The sequence below is a fragment of the Cheilinus undulatus genome, linkage group 20 (assembly GCF_018320785.1).
Source record: "Cheilinus undulatus linkage group 20, ASM1832078v1, whole genome shotgun sequence".
NCBI lineage: Eukaryota > Metazoa > Chordata > Actinopteri > Labriformes > Labridae > Cheilinus > Cheilinus undulatus.
In genome coordinates this window covers 38232690-38250561 of record NC_054884.1, presented here as the reverse complement: position 1 = coordinate 38250561, position 17872 = coordinate 38232690, and the positions used below count along the sequence as shown (strand labels likewise).

The 17872-nt window shown below is 38.9% G+C and overlaps 1 protein-coding gene across 5 annotated transcripts in view; it reads left to right on the top strand.

Moving 5' to 3' along the window:
• Positions 1 to 3359: 3359 nt before the first annotated feature.
• The window catches only part of baiap2b (BAR/IMD domain containing adaptor protein 2b), a 161380-nt gene continuing 146867 nt past the window's right edge, over positions 3360 to 17872 (top strand). For all 5 annotated transcript variants that reach the window (XM_041815906.1, XM_041815904.1, XM_041815908.1 and 2 more), the window contains exons 1-2: positions 3360 to 3468; positions 6684 to 6820. In XM_041815906.1, the coding sequence (XP_041671840.1) occupies positions 3453 to 3468; positions 6684 to 6820 (153 nt within the window). In that variant the 5' untranslated portion in view covers positions 3360 to 3452. The remainder of the gene's footprint in view (positions 3469 to 6683; positions 6821 to 17872) is intronic.

Genomic DNA, 17872 nt, shown 5'->3' with positions numbered 1-17872 from the left:
TGGCAGTTTTTCCCTTTTCTGATGCTCCAAATGTTGCTCTAAAACCTCTCTCTGCTTTTCAGCATTAATAGTTCCTTTCCAGATGAGTAAGCTGCCCACACCATAGGCACTAACGCAACCCCATACCGTCAGAGATGCAGGCTTTAGAACTGATAACAAGCTGGAAGGTCCCTCTCCTCTTTAGTTTGCATGACATGGTGTCTGTGGTTCCTAAAGAATTTTAAATTTTGATTTATCTGACCACAGAACAGTTTTCATTTTGCCCCCATCCATGTTAAATGAGCCGATGCGGTGATTTCCAGTACAGAAACATGTCTGTTTTAAATGCATTGGCCCCTGAGGGCCCGAAGTTCACCAGCATCCAATACTCATCTTCATTCTTGGCCCTTGCTCACAGAGATTTCTTCAGATTCTCTGAATCTTTTGATGATTTTATGGACTATAGATGGTGGTATATTCAAAACCTTTTCATTTATATTTTGAGGAACAATTTTCTGAAATTGTTCCACATTTTTAAGACAGTTTTTCACAGATCGGTAACCGCCCCCATCTTTACTTCGACGCCTCCAAAATGATCTCATATTTCTGTTATAACTGTCCCATCAGTATGCATTTTTTCTCAGATATAAAAAATTGAACTAATCCTTGATGATTTAAGATATCCTTGTGAAGTCACAAAATCTAAAAAAAAAAAAAAAGGAGTAAAAATATTTAGCCAAGATTTCAGGAATGTCGGAACAGAAATTAATTTGTGTTTTAATTTCACATTTTCAATTTAGAATATCACAATTAGGATTCAAACTTAAGATTTTGACTTTTTATTTCATACCTTGAGCATTTCAACTCATAATTTTAACTTCTCATATAATATTTTGAGCTTTAAGATTCATAATTCTAATTTTTAAGTGATATTTTGACCTTTTTAACCAATTATTTTGTATTTTATCTCATATTTTCAACTCCAAACGTTGACGCCATAATCCTATAGTTTGACCTTTTAGACTCACAATTTAAAATTTGGAATCATATTTTGACTTTTAATTTCATGATTACAATTTTTATTTCATATTTTGACCTTTTAAACTCATGATTTTGACTTATTTCTAATAGATTTACGTTAAAAAAACATTTTTCAATTTCATGTTTTGTTTTTTTTTGAACTAATAAATTTTACTTTACTTTTCTCAGATTGTGAGCCTTTAAACTTATCTTTTTTAACTTTTTAAATGTCAAAAATCATTGATTGTCAGTGCTAAGTTTGTTTTTTTTCATATTTTATTACTGGTGAAACAAGGTTGACAGTTTATGGTTAATAAGGTGACCCTGTTAGGCCCTCAGGTTAGTCCTGAATCCAGAGTTCGGCCCCTGCTGTGATTGAGTTAGACACCCCTGATTTATAAGATTTGACAACAACTGCATTCATTTTTTATTTACATTTTACACAGTGTCCCAACTTTTTTGGAATTGGGGTTGTATTCACTTCATCTTTGGGTATGTCTTGGCTATGGTTGTTGCAGAGGGATAAAAAAAACTTCTGTCATAATATTTTGGATTGTTTTTAGTTATTATTGACAAATAACCTTAAAGTTATCATTTTGTACCGACTAAATCGGTTGTCCTTGCAGGTGTAAAGATTTAAAGTTAAACAAATGTAAATTATCTGCAGTGTCAAACAGCTGGAGTGATAAAATGTGTTTTCTTGCCATTTTGGTGAACTGGCCCTTTAATGCAGGCCTGATTGAGTAACTGGTCTTTGTAGGCCTTGTCTGCCTCAGCTGGCAGCCGCTCGCTCCACGCTGCAACTTTCTCCAAAAAACTCAAACGTTTGCTTCTGTTTCCAGAATATTCTCTCGCTCTGACCCCCTTTGAGCAGCTTAGCTAATCTAATTCTCTGCTCTCCTTGTGGATTAGCTCAGTGTCAGCGGAGAAAGGGCTAATCACATCGTCTGTGGGCTTACCTATGAAGGCCAGACAACAGTTGTTAATCTCTCTGAGGTAATAACTCCACAGAACCTGCAGCTTTACCTCCGAGTATTATCATCCCAGATGCCTCTAATTATTTCACTGAGTGTTATGCTTAAAGTCGCCTGTTAGGATCTCAGCAGCAGAAACGAGGGCCTACATTTGTCAGATCTTTCAAACTAACCAGTAAATCTTTAGAGGGGAACCTGTTAACTGCAGACACCATCTCATCTGTGCAGCATCAACCCTGCTGTCTCAAGTGGGTTTAAAGGGGTTTTCTCTTTATACTCCTTTTGAAATAAAATGCGCTTTTATTGCTTTATTTTGTGTTGCTGTGACACTTTAAATTTTCCAAAACTGAACACAAGGTGGCAACAAATACTTTCTGCAGAATTGTTTGGGACCAGCAGTCTCAGCTTGTTAAAATTCATGCTGTTTATGAAATGACAGAAGAAAAAAATGCATAAAAGGATTTTTTTTTTTTGTTAAAATAGAGGCTGACTATTTGACCTTTTGTTTTTTTTCTGAAAGAATAACCTCATTAACTATGCAGAGCATGGCTCTTTGTGCTGCAGAGGATTTTCAGCAATTGCTTTGCATGTCTCATTCCACCTATACATGTACAGCTTAATTTGCAAAACGTAATTTCAAAAAGGTTGGGACACTTGGTAAAATGTGACTAGAAACGGTGATTTGCAAATCCCTTGCTACCGAAATTAAATCAAAAACAGCACAAAGACAAGACATTTGATGCTGGAACTCAGAAGCTTTATTTTTCATTTTTAAATATACACATATTCTGAATAAGATGCCTTCAACATGTGCCAAAAAAGTTGGGACATGGGCAAAAAAAAAAACAGCCTGAGAAAGTACAGGCAAGTAGGTTAATTGGTGACGGGAGATAGCGCAATGGGTTGGGTTTAAAAGGAGCACTCCTTAAGCGTGGTGAATGTGCAGGTCACAACTTGTCCACGAGAGCGTTTTGGAGTTGTTGGATTGTGTATTTGATGAGTTTGATGAGGGGAAGCAAAAAATACCATCTGCTAACATAGTGTTAGCTGTGCAGCTGGTTAAACGGTCCCCCCCAATCTAAAAACAGCTTGCACTGACAACTAAAGGAAACTAACCTATTACTAAGACTATAGGAATTATGGCAATGGGTGAATTTGCCAAAATGTTGAAGTATCCCTTTAAAGGAGTAAAATACTGTGTAGGCAAGTTGTTCAGCAGTTAATGAGCTACACAATATTGCCAAAAGTACTGACCCACCCATCCAAATAATTGAAATCAGGTGTTCCAATCACTTCCATGGCCACAGGTGTATAAAATCAAGCACCTAGGCATGCAGACTGTTCTACTAACATTTGTGAACCTAACCTAAACCTTGTGGAAAGCCTTCCCAGAAGAGTTGAAGCTGTTAGAGCTGCAAAGGGTGGACCGACGTCATATTAAACCCTATGGATTAAGGATGGGATGTCACTTTAGTTCATATGCAATTCAAGGCAGGTGAGCGAATACTTTTGGCAATATAGTGTATGTTTCCCAATGAATTTAGAGATTTGACCCTCTACAGTCCGTAATCTCATCAAGGATTCAAAGAATCTGGAGAAATCTCAGCATGTAAAGGGACAAAAAAAACCTTAAACCCCTTAGGAAGCAGTGCATTAAAAACCAACATCATGGGCACCAGTTTAGCTCAGGTGGTAGAGCAGGCATATATATACAGAAGCTTTAGTCCTTGACACACTGGTTCTGGATCAGTTCTCAGTCTCTGCAGTGTTTGGTGCATGTCTTCGTTCACTCTTTCCCCCCATATTTCCCGTCTCTCTTCAGCTGTCCTAGCAAATAAAGGCAAAAAAGGCCAAAATAGTAATAATCATAAACAAAAGCCATCATTCTCTGATGGATTTTACACCATGGGCTCAGGAACACTTCAGAAAACCCCCAGTTAACACAGTACGTCACTGCATCTGCTAATGTGAGTTAATCCTTTATCATGCAAAGACAAAGCCATGCATCAACAGCACCCAAAAACCTAGCCCACGATTCTGGGCCCAAACTCGTCTGGGGTGCACTGTGTCTGATGAGCCCACATTTCAAATTGTTTTTGGAAATAATAGCCATAGAGTCCACCTGAACAGATAAAGAACCATCCAGATTGTTACTGAAGTTCAAAAGCCAGCTTCTGTCATGTTGTAGGGGTGTAGTAGTGTCCATGGCATGGGTCACATCTGTGAGGGAACAACTAATACCGAGAGGTGCACAAAGGTTTTGGAGCAACATCTTAATCAGGGACGTCTATTCTTAATTCAGTGAGACAATGCCCAGACACATTCTGAACAAGTTACAACAGCATGGCTTCACAGTGAAAGAGGGTGGAGCTAAGACTGGCCTGTACATAGTCCAGATCTGTCTCCCACAGAAAACTTAAGAAGCACAAAACAGGACATGGGAAACCCCAACTGAAGAGTAACATGAAGCAAGAATGGGGAACAATCCCACTTCTAATAGTTCAATAGTCAGCGCCCTCAGGTCCAGAGAAGTGTGCGATGCTTCTGGATGTTGGTAGAATGTTCATTTACATTTGTGAATCCATCACAGAATAATGCTATTTTTTAACTTGTCTTTTTCTTTTAAAGATGAGTTTTTTGGACTTTTGCCTTTTTTCAGATAAGATAGCTGAAGAGAAACAGGAAATATGTGGAGAGAGAGTGGGAAGAAGACATGAGCCAGATAGCACAGAGACCAGGAACTGATCCTGCAGCCAGTGCATCAAGGACTACACCCTTGGGAGTATCTGCAGTATCTGCTCCCATGATGATGTTAGTTTTTAACACAGTTCTGCCTGAGGGATCCAAGGTCACAGACATTCATGTTGCAGAGATTTCTCCAGATTGAATAATATTTGCTGATGCATTCTTTCATAAATTTTACTGACTTATGGCCGAGTAACCTGACACACCAGATGGATGTGTAAAACCTTCAATAGTTAGCGTTTGGGAAAAGGCAGAGGATTTGAAAAAAGCTCGGAGTGTGATTGGATGAACGCTCTGTCTGTCACATATTTAAGGGCCAATCAGAGCAACAAAACACGTGACGTAGCTATCGAGTTGCACATGTGCAGTAACCTAAAAATGACGTGAACTATGGCAACTGTAGACATGTCAGGACACGACTTTTGTTGTTTTTGAAAAGAAAACAACTCACTGCTGTTCTTTGTTCTTCTTTTAATGAAGAAACATCAAGTTCTGATAAAACTGGCACTTTAGCAGCATCCTCATGAATGTCTTCTGCCATAATTACACCGGCCTTTTGTTGCTGCTTCCTTATGTCACAACACCATCGCGCCTGAAAGTACAGCCCCTTGTTGCTGATCGTTCCTGTCACTTTCTAACCGGGTCCACACGGTTCAGATTCATCTGCTTTGCAATGTTAATGGCCCTAACCCTAACCCTTTAGTCATATTTTAGTCATATCTGTCCTTTTTAGTTTTAGTCCATAAAAGTCCTCACATTTTAGTCTTTACTTTTTGTCCAAGCATTTACTTTCTTGCCTAAATCTGGTACCAAATCATGGTAGTGTGTTCTCTGCCAAACCTGGGGTCCCTGCTTTCTACAGCTGAGGGACAGAATAGATACAGATGCATTGTTTTTAGACAGATTTACTCACAGTGGAGAAATGTCACAGATTTTGAATGTTCGATGAAAACTACATTAAATTTTAGTCTAGTTTTAGTCATCTTGATGAAAACTAAACTTAGTTTTTGTCTTTTCTTAGTCATCACAGATTTATTTCTGCTAGTCTTAGTCTAGTTTTTGTCATAGAAAAAAAGGCTGTTAACGAATAGTTTTAGTCATATTTTTAGTCGACGAAATTAACACTGTCACGGATGTGTTTAAGTAGCAACAGCTGCACCAAACTTTGAAATACCTGGAGACAACAGCATGGACAGGTATGATGGGAGCGGACCAAAACAATGCTTACTGACGCATAGCTATTTAACACCATCGACTCAAAACAGCATGTTCTGGAACACGCCCTCTATTGGGTAACTCGGTTGTGGTGGAAAAGCAAATCTCCTGCATCAAACCGAGTAGAGCCAAACCGCTCAATGTGATGGAAAATCGTCAAAAGTGATGAACCTCATGTAAAATTAAATGTGAATGCCTAAGCTTTTCAAGAGTACCCAATCGTGGCACTTTCACCTGCTACCAATTAACCTGCCTACCAGCTGTTTTTTGACCATTTCCCAGTTATTTCTTGCTCCTGTCCCATCTTTTTGGAGCATATTTAAGCCATCTAATTCAGAATGTGTATATATTTCCTAAAAAGTGATAAAGTTTCTGAGTTTGAACACTACATGTATTGCATTTGTGCTGTATTTATTTGAAAGTATTTGCACATGACTGCCTAACTCATTCACGCACCATCCCCTCTCTGATTTATAGAGGAGAACCCATTAGATCCCCTAAAACTGTTCTGCCTCTGTTTTTCCTTATACGTGAGTCTCAGAGATGCTGTAAAATCATCTTTAGCTCGTTTATTTCTCTTCATTTTGGTCTGAAGTTATCTCAGACCTCATCCATCTCTCTCTGTTAACAGTTCCTTTGTCCTAAATGACATAATTGAAGCCTCTCTGAGAGACTTAAATAGCCTGAATTGATGCCTTTGTGACACTACTAAACCATCCCCACAGTGATGAGCTCTCTTTGAATGGACAGGCTTTATTCTGCTCCTGCCGGTGCATTACCAGCTCCTGGGTGCTGTGTGGGAGTGGGCGACGCACAGACGAGAGCCTGAATGTCAGAGCGCTGCGCTGATGAATCACAGACGTGGATCTGAGGCTGAGAGGACGATGGTGAGTAGGATGAGCATGAAGGGAGGATCAAATGCTGCTGAATGGAGGCTTCAGGTAGGTATGTGTGTCCTGCCCACCCAGAGACTTGCCTACCTGACTACACCTCCACTGTGGTCTAAATATTAACACAGAACCACAGAGGCCTCTAATGATTATTCACACAAACCATTCAGACTTAAAAACACACACTAAGTCGTACTAAAACAATAAAAGCAGGAGGTCAGGGGGGATCTTTCTGTTCCCTCTAACTTTAAACACACGGAGAGGCTGTCTAGATCTGTGAAAGCTTTTAACGGTACAGTCAAACAATTATTCCTAATACACTTTATGATTTTCAAGGTTAGAGACCCGAATAAAACATGTCAGCAGTGATTTAATTTAAAGGGAATAAAACACTCAAGATTCGGTTCTGAGCTCTTCTTCAAAACTTCAGAAGGCCGTTTATGTTCAAGGTAAAAAACTTTATTAGTGCAGCACTTTTAAGACACTTGGAAAAGTGCACTATAAATACAGATGACAATATAAAAGCAACCTTAAAAATAAGACAAAATCCAACATAGGTCACTCAAAGAGCGGCATAAATACAAATAAGCAGAACAGAAACACAAAAACAAGAGGTTACCATAATCCACAAAAGAGGGACCAGGCAAGAGAGAGCAAGAGAGGCCGACAGAAAGCCACCGCTAAGTGCTACGCTAACGCTAAGCTAGGCTAAATTGTGAAAGAGGAAAGGAAGGCTTAGGGAAAAGTTGCTGAACAGTGAGAGTGCTTGTTGTTAACTATATGTACGTGTAAACGCCCAACAGCTATAAAACTACAGCGATTAGAGACGGAGTGAACAATTCGACTTTAGCTAGAATGGCACAACAATTTTAAATTTCATTGAAAATCTGTACATATTTATGATTTTTTAAATGCACCATTCTCAAACCAGCACACCCAAGAAGTCTTCTGAGAGGGATCTTGGACAAAGGGAGCAACAGTGTGGTGTGCAAATCAAAACAGACAGACCGGCACGCCGACAGTTCTAATAGTAAGACGTCTTCAGTGACGACATGATGTCAGAACTTATGCCCTCCTCTTACAACCTGAGCCAGATGGATTTGTTTCATGCATCCATCTGGAAAACCTTGCATAGACAGCGTTTGCAAAAAAGCAGAGCCTTTGCAAAAAAAAAAAAAAAACCTCGGATGAACTTGGACGAACCTTCTGTCTGTCACATCTTTACGGGCCAATAAGAGCAACAAAACACGTGATGTCGTGGCCCCGAACTGAGGTGCGCTGCCACCGACCAGTAAACCCCAAAGATAGCTGCATAATGCGAACCATGGGGACTATAGACATGTCAGTACACGACTTTTGTCATTTTTGAAGGGGGAAACAACTCACTGCTGATCTTTGTTCTTCTTTTAAGAAATGTTGTCAAGATCTGTAAATCTTATGAGATGGATTTGCCTGTTTCCATGTTTCTCACTGGCGAATCCATCTTGCAAAGCTCCCGTCTGAACCGTTTGGACGCCCGGTCAGAAAGTGACAGGACCAATCAGCGATGAGGGGCAGCACTTTCGAGCGCCGTGGAGTCGTGACATAAGCAAGCAGCAACATGAAGCCAGTGAAATTATGGTGGAAGAGATTAGTGTGGATGCTGCTAGATCGTAAGTTTTATCAGGATTTTAAGACGTTTCTTCGTTAAAAGAACAAGAACAACAGTGAGTTGTTTTCTTTTCAAAATGACAAAAGTCGTGTACTGACATGTCTACAGTCACCATGGTTTGCATTATGCGGTTCTATATGGAGTTTACTCATCGGTAGCGGCTACGTCACGTGTTTTGTTGCTCTGATTGACCCGTAGAGATGTGACAGACAGAACATTCATCCAATCACACTCCAAGTTTTTTTTCCCAAAGGCTCTGCCCTTTCCCAAAACACTGTCTGTGGAAGGTTAACCAGATGGATGTGTGAAACAATCCATCTGGCGTGTCAGGTTACCTGTTGCTGAATTTGAGTCGCTGGATTTGAGCAAAAAATCGACTATTTTTGAAACAACTCAAAATTTCACCAAAAACTCTGAGAATCAATCGTTCTTAAATTGACTGCAATTTTGATGCAAAGGTCATAACCGCTCGCCTGTAGCCAATTTTGAGTGATAAATTGACAATTTTTTTTAAATGTCTCAAATTTTGTCCCAAACGTCTGGTCCACACATTTTAAGCAAAAAATTGACCAGTTTTTGAAATGGCTCAAAAATGGACCCAAGAGTCATGACCATGGTCCTGTCGCTGAATTTAAATTGGATTTGAATCCTGTCGCTGGATTTGAGCAACAAATTGACCATTTTTGAAATGACTCAAAATCTCACCCAAGAGTCATGGCCGCGGACCTGTTGCCGAACTTGAATGAAAAATCGATCCATTTTGAAACCACTGAAATTTGATAGATACCTGTTAAAGCATGAATCATGAGCTGCTTTCCATGCTTAGCTTCATGGTGGCTAATTCACCTCATAGCAGGAAGGTTCGTGTTTGAATCCTGGTCAACCAGGCCCTTTTTCTGTGGAGTTTCCATGTTTATCTCTTACATGTGTGGGTTGTCTCTGGATACTGTCCTACAGTCTAAAAACATGCTTGTTTGGTTAATTGGTGGCTCTAAACCAGTGATACTCAACGCATGGCTCTTCAGCCACATGTAGCTCTTTTATGTCTTCATTTGAAATATTAATCCCCCAGAAAACCTTGAAAAAGAAAAAATGTCCTCAGAAATTATCCACTAATCACTTTGTTTCCACACTGATACAGCTGGCTTTAATTGTCAATCTTTATTTTTTCTGTATATCTCCATCGCCCATATTTCTATTTTTGACCACTTTTTCCATTTTTTAATGCCACTTTTATCTATTTTACCGCTTTTTGCCCACTTTTGCCACTTTTAACAATTTTTCCCCCCTTCTTCACCAGTTTTTGCCTGAGGTGTGTTAAGAGTGAATTTGTACCGATAATTGACTCTGAAAACAGTCGGGGCTGACAATCGTTAAGGTTAAACTTGTTCAATATTTACGATCAAAAATCTTCGAGTGTGGTGAAAGCAGACACTCCTGAGTCATGACTCCGTGAATTGTGACTTGGAACAGAATGTAGCCAATCAAGAAGCGAGCTGACTGACAACAACCATTGACATTATATACCAATGTAATGTCTATGACGACAACTCACCTCTAGCTAGCCCAGTAGACTATAAAGTTTGTGTTTGCGCTGTCTCCAGGATTTTCTCCACAGTCTTCCCTTATTTTTTATTAGTTCGTGATTTTTCTGTTAAAAATGGTCCTATGAACACCATCATTCCCTCTTTTTGTATGTCCTCCTCCATGTTGCATGTCGTGTTTTCCGGTTGTTGCTATGTTTATTCTTCATTTTTGTTAGATCACATGTGATCATGTGAGATTTCTGGCTTGGAGGATGAGATCCTAGCTCGGTGGTGGGACAGAATCATGATGTGTGTGGTGTGCTGTGTTGAGATTATCGGAGCACACCACACACAGAACGATCAAAACTGTTCAGTGCCTGATTTTTTATCTTCATGTGTGGGGTCTCTAACAGATAAAAAATCTTTAAGATTTAGAAAATTCTTATGTTTGTACCCCGCTTTATTTTCATTACCACTTTAACCCATTTTTGCCACTTCGCCCCACTTAGATCGTGGCTCTTGCAAAAGTATTTTTCAACAATTTGGCTCTTTGGTTGAGCAGGGATGAATAACACTGCTCTAAATTGACTGTGAGTACCTGGTTGTTTGTTTCTATCAGTCAGCTCTGTTATTGACTGGTGACCACTCCAGGGTGTATCTGCCTCTCAGCCAATAGCAGAAGAGATTGGCTCCAGCACTTCAACCTCCCCAACGGGATAAACAGTATAGAAAATAGATGGATAAATGTAAACGCCGTCATTACTGAGTATGTCAAACCGTGCAGTTTGGATCTAAACCAGTCAACAAATGGTTCGATAACAGAATGTGCAATAGGGAGACTCATTTCAGCACCCTACTTTTTCTGTTTCCATTCTTAAATTCCTACTGCTTTGTCACTTATGAGAACAACTTTTTTCCTGAACTTCCCCGTGAGATTACTGAAGTATTCTGACTCTGATTTTAAAAACCTGGATTGATTGTAGTCTCAAATCAAGCCTGAAGTTTCTCCATGAAGTCCTGTTCATGCCTTCTAATGATTAACAGTCCTTATCTTAATTGATTTGTGTATAATTATACTTTAAGACAGATAGGCAGTCAGCACACATAATGGGAGCCTATACATTGAATAATGGAGAGTAATTGTAAAGCTTGAATTCTCCCAGAGGACTTAATCAATAGGCTGACAGGCTGAGTGTTGCTGTTTGTAGAAACCTGATTGATTTTCATTAACTGTCTGCAGTTTGCTCTCCTCAAGATCTGCTTTAATCAGATGTGACAATCAGGGAAAACGCCGTCTGTTCCACTTCATCATCCTGAAATATCTCCTCTGTTTTATCTCTCCAAACAAAAGCACCGGTCCTCTGTCTTCTTCAGCTTTGTTTTCTTCTTTATAAATTCTCGTTGAAAGGCCTTCAGTTGATCGTGACGTGCTGAGATGTGTGGAGCTCCCCAGCCCACCGCCGGCTTACAAAGCTTTGTAATCCAATGAAATGTTGCTCCATCCCACTCATCTATCAGAGCCCACTCGGACAAATGAAGTGGACCTGCACAAATATAGAGCAGGCAGGGTAAACAAAAGCACGACGCAGCATTTTGCACTAATACAGCACTGAAGACAAAAAAATTTAGATGAACAGAAGGCTCTCAGAGGCAGAATCTGGTCTTTACTTGTTATAATGTTGGCTAACAGGAAAACAAGGTTGGGTGCCACAGTCTTTAGTCTTGTGAAAATTATTCAAGATCAAAACATTTTACAACGCTGGTTCTTAAATGAGGCAGAAGCTTCAGGTCTCGTGTTGAAGTCAGTATCTTTTCATTCCTCTGAAGTGTTTTAACAGTAATCAGGGTCGATGTTGCTGATCTTGTCTGACCTTCAGAGGATTCCTCTCAAGTAGCTCTTTATGGATGTCTGAACCTTGTTTTTGGTGGTCTTTGTCATCCTCCATGTCTCTGAACCTTACAGAAGCACTGATTTTATGCTGGAATTGGGCCTGACATAGATCAGGTCAGCTGAAGTGAAAGGCCGCGCGGACATAGCTAGTTTTAGTTTAGTGTTGTCTCTGTCAAAGCCCACAGCTGATCCAAAGAAGACAATATACTCTCTTACTGTTGTTTGGCATCCCTACGTGGTGTCCAATAAAAATAAATGAATAAAATATGACCCTCCATGCTGTGTGCAGTGGGGTCGCTGGAGATAAGAAAGAATGGGTGTAAATTAATCACAAACTAAAAGGCTAGAGGTGCATCTTTAACAGCTTTTCCCCCTTATGTCGTCATGACATGCTTCTAAAGGACATGGTGATAAATTGTTTAGTAAATAAATCCAGCTGGTTAAAATGAAATGACAACATAATTTGAGGTGACAAGTTATGAGTGAGTTGTGATGTTGTTGTTTTAAAGACAAAATAACAGAAAAATGGTTGCAAATTGCGAGTCCTTTGTGAGCCTAAACAGTCATATCTCCCATCACTTTGAGCAAGGCTTCTAGGCCCAACAACTAAAATTTGGACCCAAAGTCATGACCCTGGGCCTGTCGTCAAATTTGAGCAAAAATCAGCCATTTTTGAATCAACTTAAAATTTGACCCAAAAGTTATGACTGTTGTCCTGTTGCCAAATTTGAGTGAACAATCAGACATTTTTTTACAACTCCAATTTTGACACAAAAGTCATAACCGTTGTTGTGTTGACACATTTTAGCGATAAATCTTCCATTTTTCAAATGATTTAGTATTTAACTTCAGTTGCCAGGCAACCAGAGCAGTTGGCAGCAAGAAAGATGCACTCTTGAGTTAAATCTTAGACTTGTGGCCTTTTTCACAATTAAGTAAAGTTGAAAAAGAAGACCTCAGTCTCAACTACAACTCCTGGCTAGCTTAAAAGCTAACAACAACTGCCAGTAACTGCCATGGAACACTGCCTGATCAACTGGAGACTACTGAATGCTACCTATTAAGGTAGCATGGGGCAGCACGTACGAACACAGCGGCCCGGCGCCCCATCACTAGCAGGGCACTCGGAGACTGAAAGGAGGAGGGCACGGAGCAGAACGACACCTACAGCCAGTGGGGAGGAGGCAGAGATGGCGTTGTGCGAGAAGGTGGAAGCGGGGCAAACAAGCCGGGTTGCAGGCTAGGCTAAGAGCTGCCCCACACAAACCTGTCACACTGAGCATCTTTCTCCCGGGTGCCTGCTGCCTCACCAGCAGGATGGACAATGTGAGGCTGTGGATTTCTAACCACCGCTTGGACCACTGTGTTTGCTGATACAGAGGAGAGAGCCAAACATAACTTCATTGTGTTTTTACAATGCCATGACAATAAACGACTATCTATCTATCTATCTATCTATCTATCTATCTATCTATCTATCTATCTGACCCAAAAGTTATGACCGCGGATTTGAGTGAAAAATCAACCAATTTTGAAACGACTCCAAATTTCATACAAAAGTTGTGACTGTTGTCTTGTCACAATATTTTAGGGATAAATCTTCCATTTTTCATATGACTCAATAACTGAAGCAAAAGTCATGACCTTGGACCTGTCGCTTCACATCCATTTGGAAAACCTCCAATACCAAGCGTTTGGGAAAGGGCAGAGGATTTGAAAAGACTCGGAATGTGATTGGATGAAGGTTCTGTCTGTCACATCTTTACGGGGCAATCACAGCAACAAAACACGTGACGTAGCCACGACTGAGGTGCGCGTGCACAGCCACCGAGGAATGACGTGAGCCATGGCAGCTGTAGACATGTCAGTACACGCCTTTTGTTGTTTTTGAAAAGAAAACAACTCGCTGCTGTTCTTTGTTCTTCTTTTGACGATGAAATGTCGTCAAGTTTTGATAAAACTGGTGCTTTAGCAGCATCCTCGCTAATGTCCTTCTCCATAATTTCACAGGCCTCTTGTTGCTGCTTGCTTACGTCACGACTTTGCTGCGCCTGAAAGTACTGCCCCTTGTAGCTGATTGGTCCTGTCACTTTCTAACTGGGCCCAAACGGTTCAGATAGGAGCTTTGCAAGATGGATTCGCCCTGAGAAACAAGGAAACAGGCGTATCCATCTGCTTTGCAAGGTTACCTGTCGCCTAATTTCGGTGAAAAATAGACAATTTTTCAAAACGACTTAAAATTTGACCTAAAGTCATCACTGTGGTCTTCTTACCAAATTTCAGCGATAAATATTGTATGACTCCCATCACTCTAAGCAAGGCCGGTCAGGTATATGGAAAATAAAGTCATGCTTTTAGTTTATGATCAGACTACCACGGATCATGTGTTGACAGGCTGGTTCTCGTGTCTACATAACCAGTCCACCAGACCACCTCTGTATGCAGTCTGAGCTGTTGGACATCTGAGTGCCCCAGATGGATCTGTAATGGGAACAGTCATGTCAGAGGAGACTTTGTTGTTAGATGGTTAGTTCTAAACAGCTCAAGCTGCACATTTATGTTCACATGGACATGTGAGGGCTGAATGCTTGTCTTGATCTTTTGCTAGGCTACATAATATCAGGTTAAAAACAAAAACAACTGCACTGGCTCGTGACAAATAATCTATGAAAAGGGATTAAACAGCCTGAGGTGGTATGAAGAAGAGGGCGTTGTTGCTCCTCTGCTTGCTTTAAAACAAGACTACCAAAGACAACAACCAGCGCGTTGACTGATTTGATATATAAAAAAATGTGCTTCCATAAGAAATAGGTATGTGTCATTTGACACAATATTTGAAAAAAAAAGACAGCTTCAAAAATAGCTTAAACATGTAAAGCCCAACGCTTTACTTGTGCGTTTCATGTGTGACAACCATGTTTATCTGCCCTTTTAACAAAGCTTTATGCTCGCTAACATGTCTGTAGTTATCCTAATAAAACTAGGCTAAAATAAAAACTATTACCATCAATTTTAGGAAATGTTGGTGTCTAAACACCTGGAAACTTGAGTACAAAAACATTAACATTAAAAAAACTGACCCTAACCCCTAACCCTATAAAAATAACAGTGTCTTCTTATGTTTATTTTTTATGATAGGTTTCTCTTGCCAGGATTTCTCCATTCTAGATGGAAATGAGTGAAAACTTATCATAAACACAAAGATGCACAGCTCCGTCTCAGGCTGTGACACTCGCTGTGACGATGAACCCCGGTCTCCCCCACAGACTGAATCTGTTATCCTGAAGTGTGTGTGGAAGCACCGGGGCAGCTCTGACAGTGATTTATCGCTTTAATAATAATCACTCTGAATGAATGGAGACTGCTCAGGCTGCTGTATCATGCTCGGTCAGGTCTTCTGAATGGTTGTAGCAGAGGCGGCGTGGGCAGTGTGTGACACACAGGAGGGGGCGTGGCTAATTTAAATGCTGTGCTGTATTCAAGGACTCACTGAAAACCTCAGATTCACAGTCTCCTGTCTTTGGTTAGTTAGGTTCTCTTCCTTTTCTGGTTTTAAGTCCAGTAAATCCTCCATTTAAAGTGCATTCTTTAAACTCAATTCCAAAAAAGCTGGGACGCTGTGTAAAGTGTAAATAAAAACAGAATGCAATGATTGTCAAATCCCATAAACCCATATTTTATTTACAAAAGAACAGAAACAACATATCAGATGTTTGAGACATTTTTACCATTTCATGAAAAATATTAGCTCATTTTGAAGGTGATGGCAGCAACACATCTCAAAAAAGTAGGGACGGGGCAACAAAAGACTGGAAAAGTAAGTTGTACTATTGAGGAGCATTTCAAGACTAATTGGTAACAGCTCAGTAACATGACTGGGTATAAAAGGAGCATTTTAGAGAGGCAGTCTCTCAGAAGTAAAGATAGGCAGAGATCCACCAACTTGTGAGAAACTGCATCCCACAAATTGTAGAACACTTTTGATGATATTGTAGTTATGTATTGTTTGCACATATTATATTCTACTTTTGCTAAATAGATTTTGAATTTTCTCATTTTTAGGGCTGCACAGTGGCGTAGGGGTTAGCGCTGTTGCCTCACAGCAAGAAGGTCACAGGTTTGAGTCCCCATCAGGGCCTTTCTGTGCATGTGTGGGTTCTCTCTCGGTACTCTGGCTCCTCCCACCATCAAAAACATGCTTGCTGGTTAATTGGGAACTCTTAATTGGCCGTAGGTGTGAATGTGAGCTTGCCTGGTTGTCTGTCTCCATATGTGATTGAATGGAGACCCACTGACAGCTGGGATAGGCTCCAGCACCCCACGATTCCCAGCGGGATAAGCGGTTAGTGTTATAGTACTCGAGAATGGCCTTGGTCCAGCACATGTTAATGTCTTGGTCTTATCTCAGTCTTGGGCTGGCTAGACTCTGGATTTTTCATCAAGATTGGTCTAGACCAGCACAGATCTGCTATTCTTCGACTTCATTAATGTGAAAATAAGAAGCACTCACTAAAACAAACAGCTGGACCTGCAAAAACTCAGACATCAGCCCATCTTGTTTCTCGTCAGAAATACCTCTAACTCTTACTTTAGGCCTCATTCACCTGACAGATCTACATAAACATCTCATTTTCAGATATTTAGAATGTTTCCAGACTTGTCAGAGGTTTTTAAATACATACAAGGATTTATTTTTTTACAAGAAGTTAGTTGAACAAATGTGTTAAGATTTGAGATTTTTGCATGTTGTGTTTTAAAAGAGTTGCACCCTGTTTTTATCTGACAAATTTATTTAAAATAAAATAAAATTTAAGAGAGAATGCTTCAAAATTTCATAAAAATTTGGAAAAATAAAAGGAAATAATTGATTGAAAGTCAAGAATATGGAAATAAAACTAAACAAAACTAATTTGTGCATTAATTTAATACCTCAATTTTGCATCTCACAATTAAAACTTAAACTTGTGCTTTTGTCTTTTTATTTCTTATTTAGACCTTTTCAAATCATAATTTTGACCTTTTAGAATGACATTTTTTATTTTGACCTTTTAAATTCATGATTTTGAATTTTCTCACTTTTTGACCTTTTCAACTCCTAACTTAGACTTTAACCTTTAAAACTTTGACCTTTAAAACTCACAATTCAAAATTTAAAACTCATGATTTTGTCTTAGATTTCTCATTTTCACCTTTTTAACTCATGATTTCAAATTTTATCTCAGATTTTGACTTTTAAACATATTATTTTGGCTTTTATCACTATTTTTTGCGTTTTCAACTCATGATTTTGACTTTTCATCTCATTTGTTTACTATTTAAAGTCATGATTTTAAATTTTATCTTATATTGTGACCTTTAAAACTCATGATTTTATCTAATATCTCTTATGTTTTTACCTTTTTAACTCATGACTTCAAATTTTATTTTATATTTTGACTTTTAAACATATTATTTTGGCTTTTATCTCTATTTTTTGCCTTTTCAACTCATGATTTTGACTTTTCATCTCATTTGTTTACTATTTAAAGTCATGATTTTAAATTTTATCTTATATTTTGACCTTTAAAACTCATGATTTTATCTAATATCTCTTATTTTTTTACCTTTTTAACTCATGACTTCAAATTTTATTTTATATTTTGACTTTTAAACATATTATTTTGGCTTTTATCTCTATTTTTTGCCTTTTCCACTCATGATTTTGACTTTTCATCTCATTTGTTTACTATTCAAAGTCATGATTTTAAACTTTATCTTATATTTTGACCTTTAAAACTCATGATTTTATCTAATATCTCTTATTTTTTTACCTTTTTAACTCATGACTTCAAATTTTATTTTATATTTTGACTTTTAAACATATTATTTTGGCTTTTATCTCTATTTTTGTTTTAAATATCCTTGTTAAGTCATGAAAATCTGAAACAGAGTAAAAATATTATTTTAAAAAGTTTAGTAGGAAAGTAGGAAAAGTAGTTTAT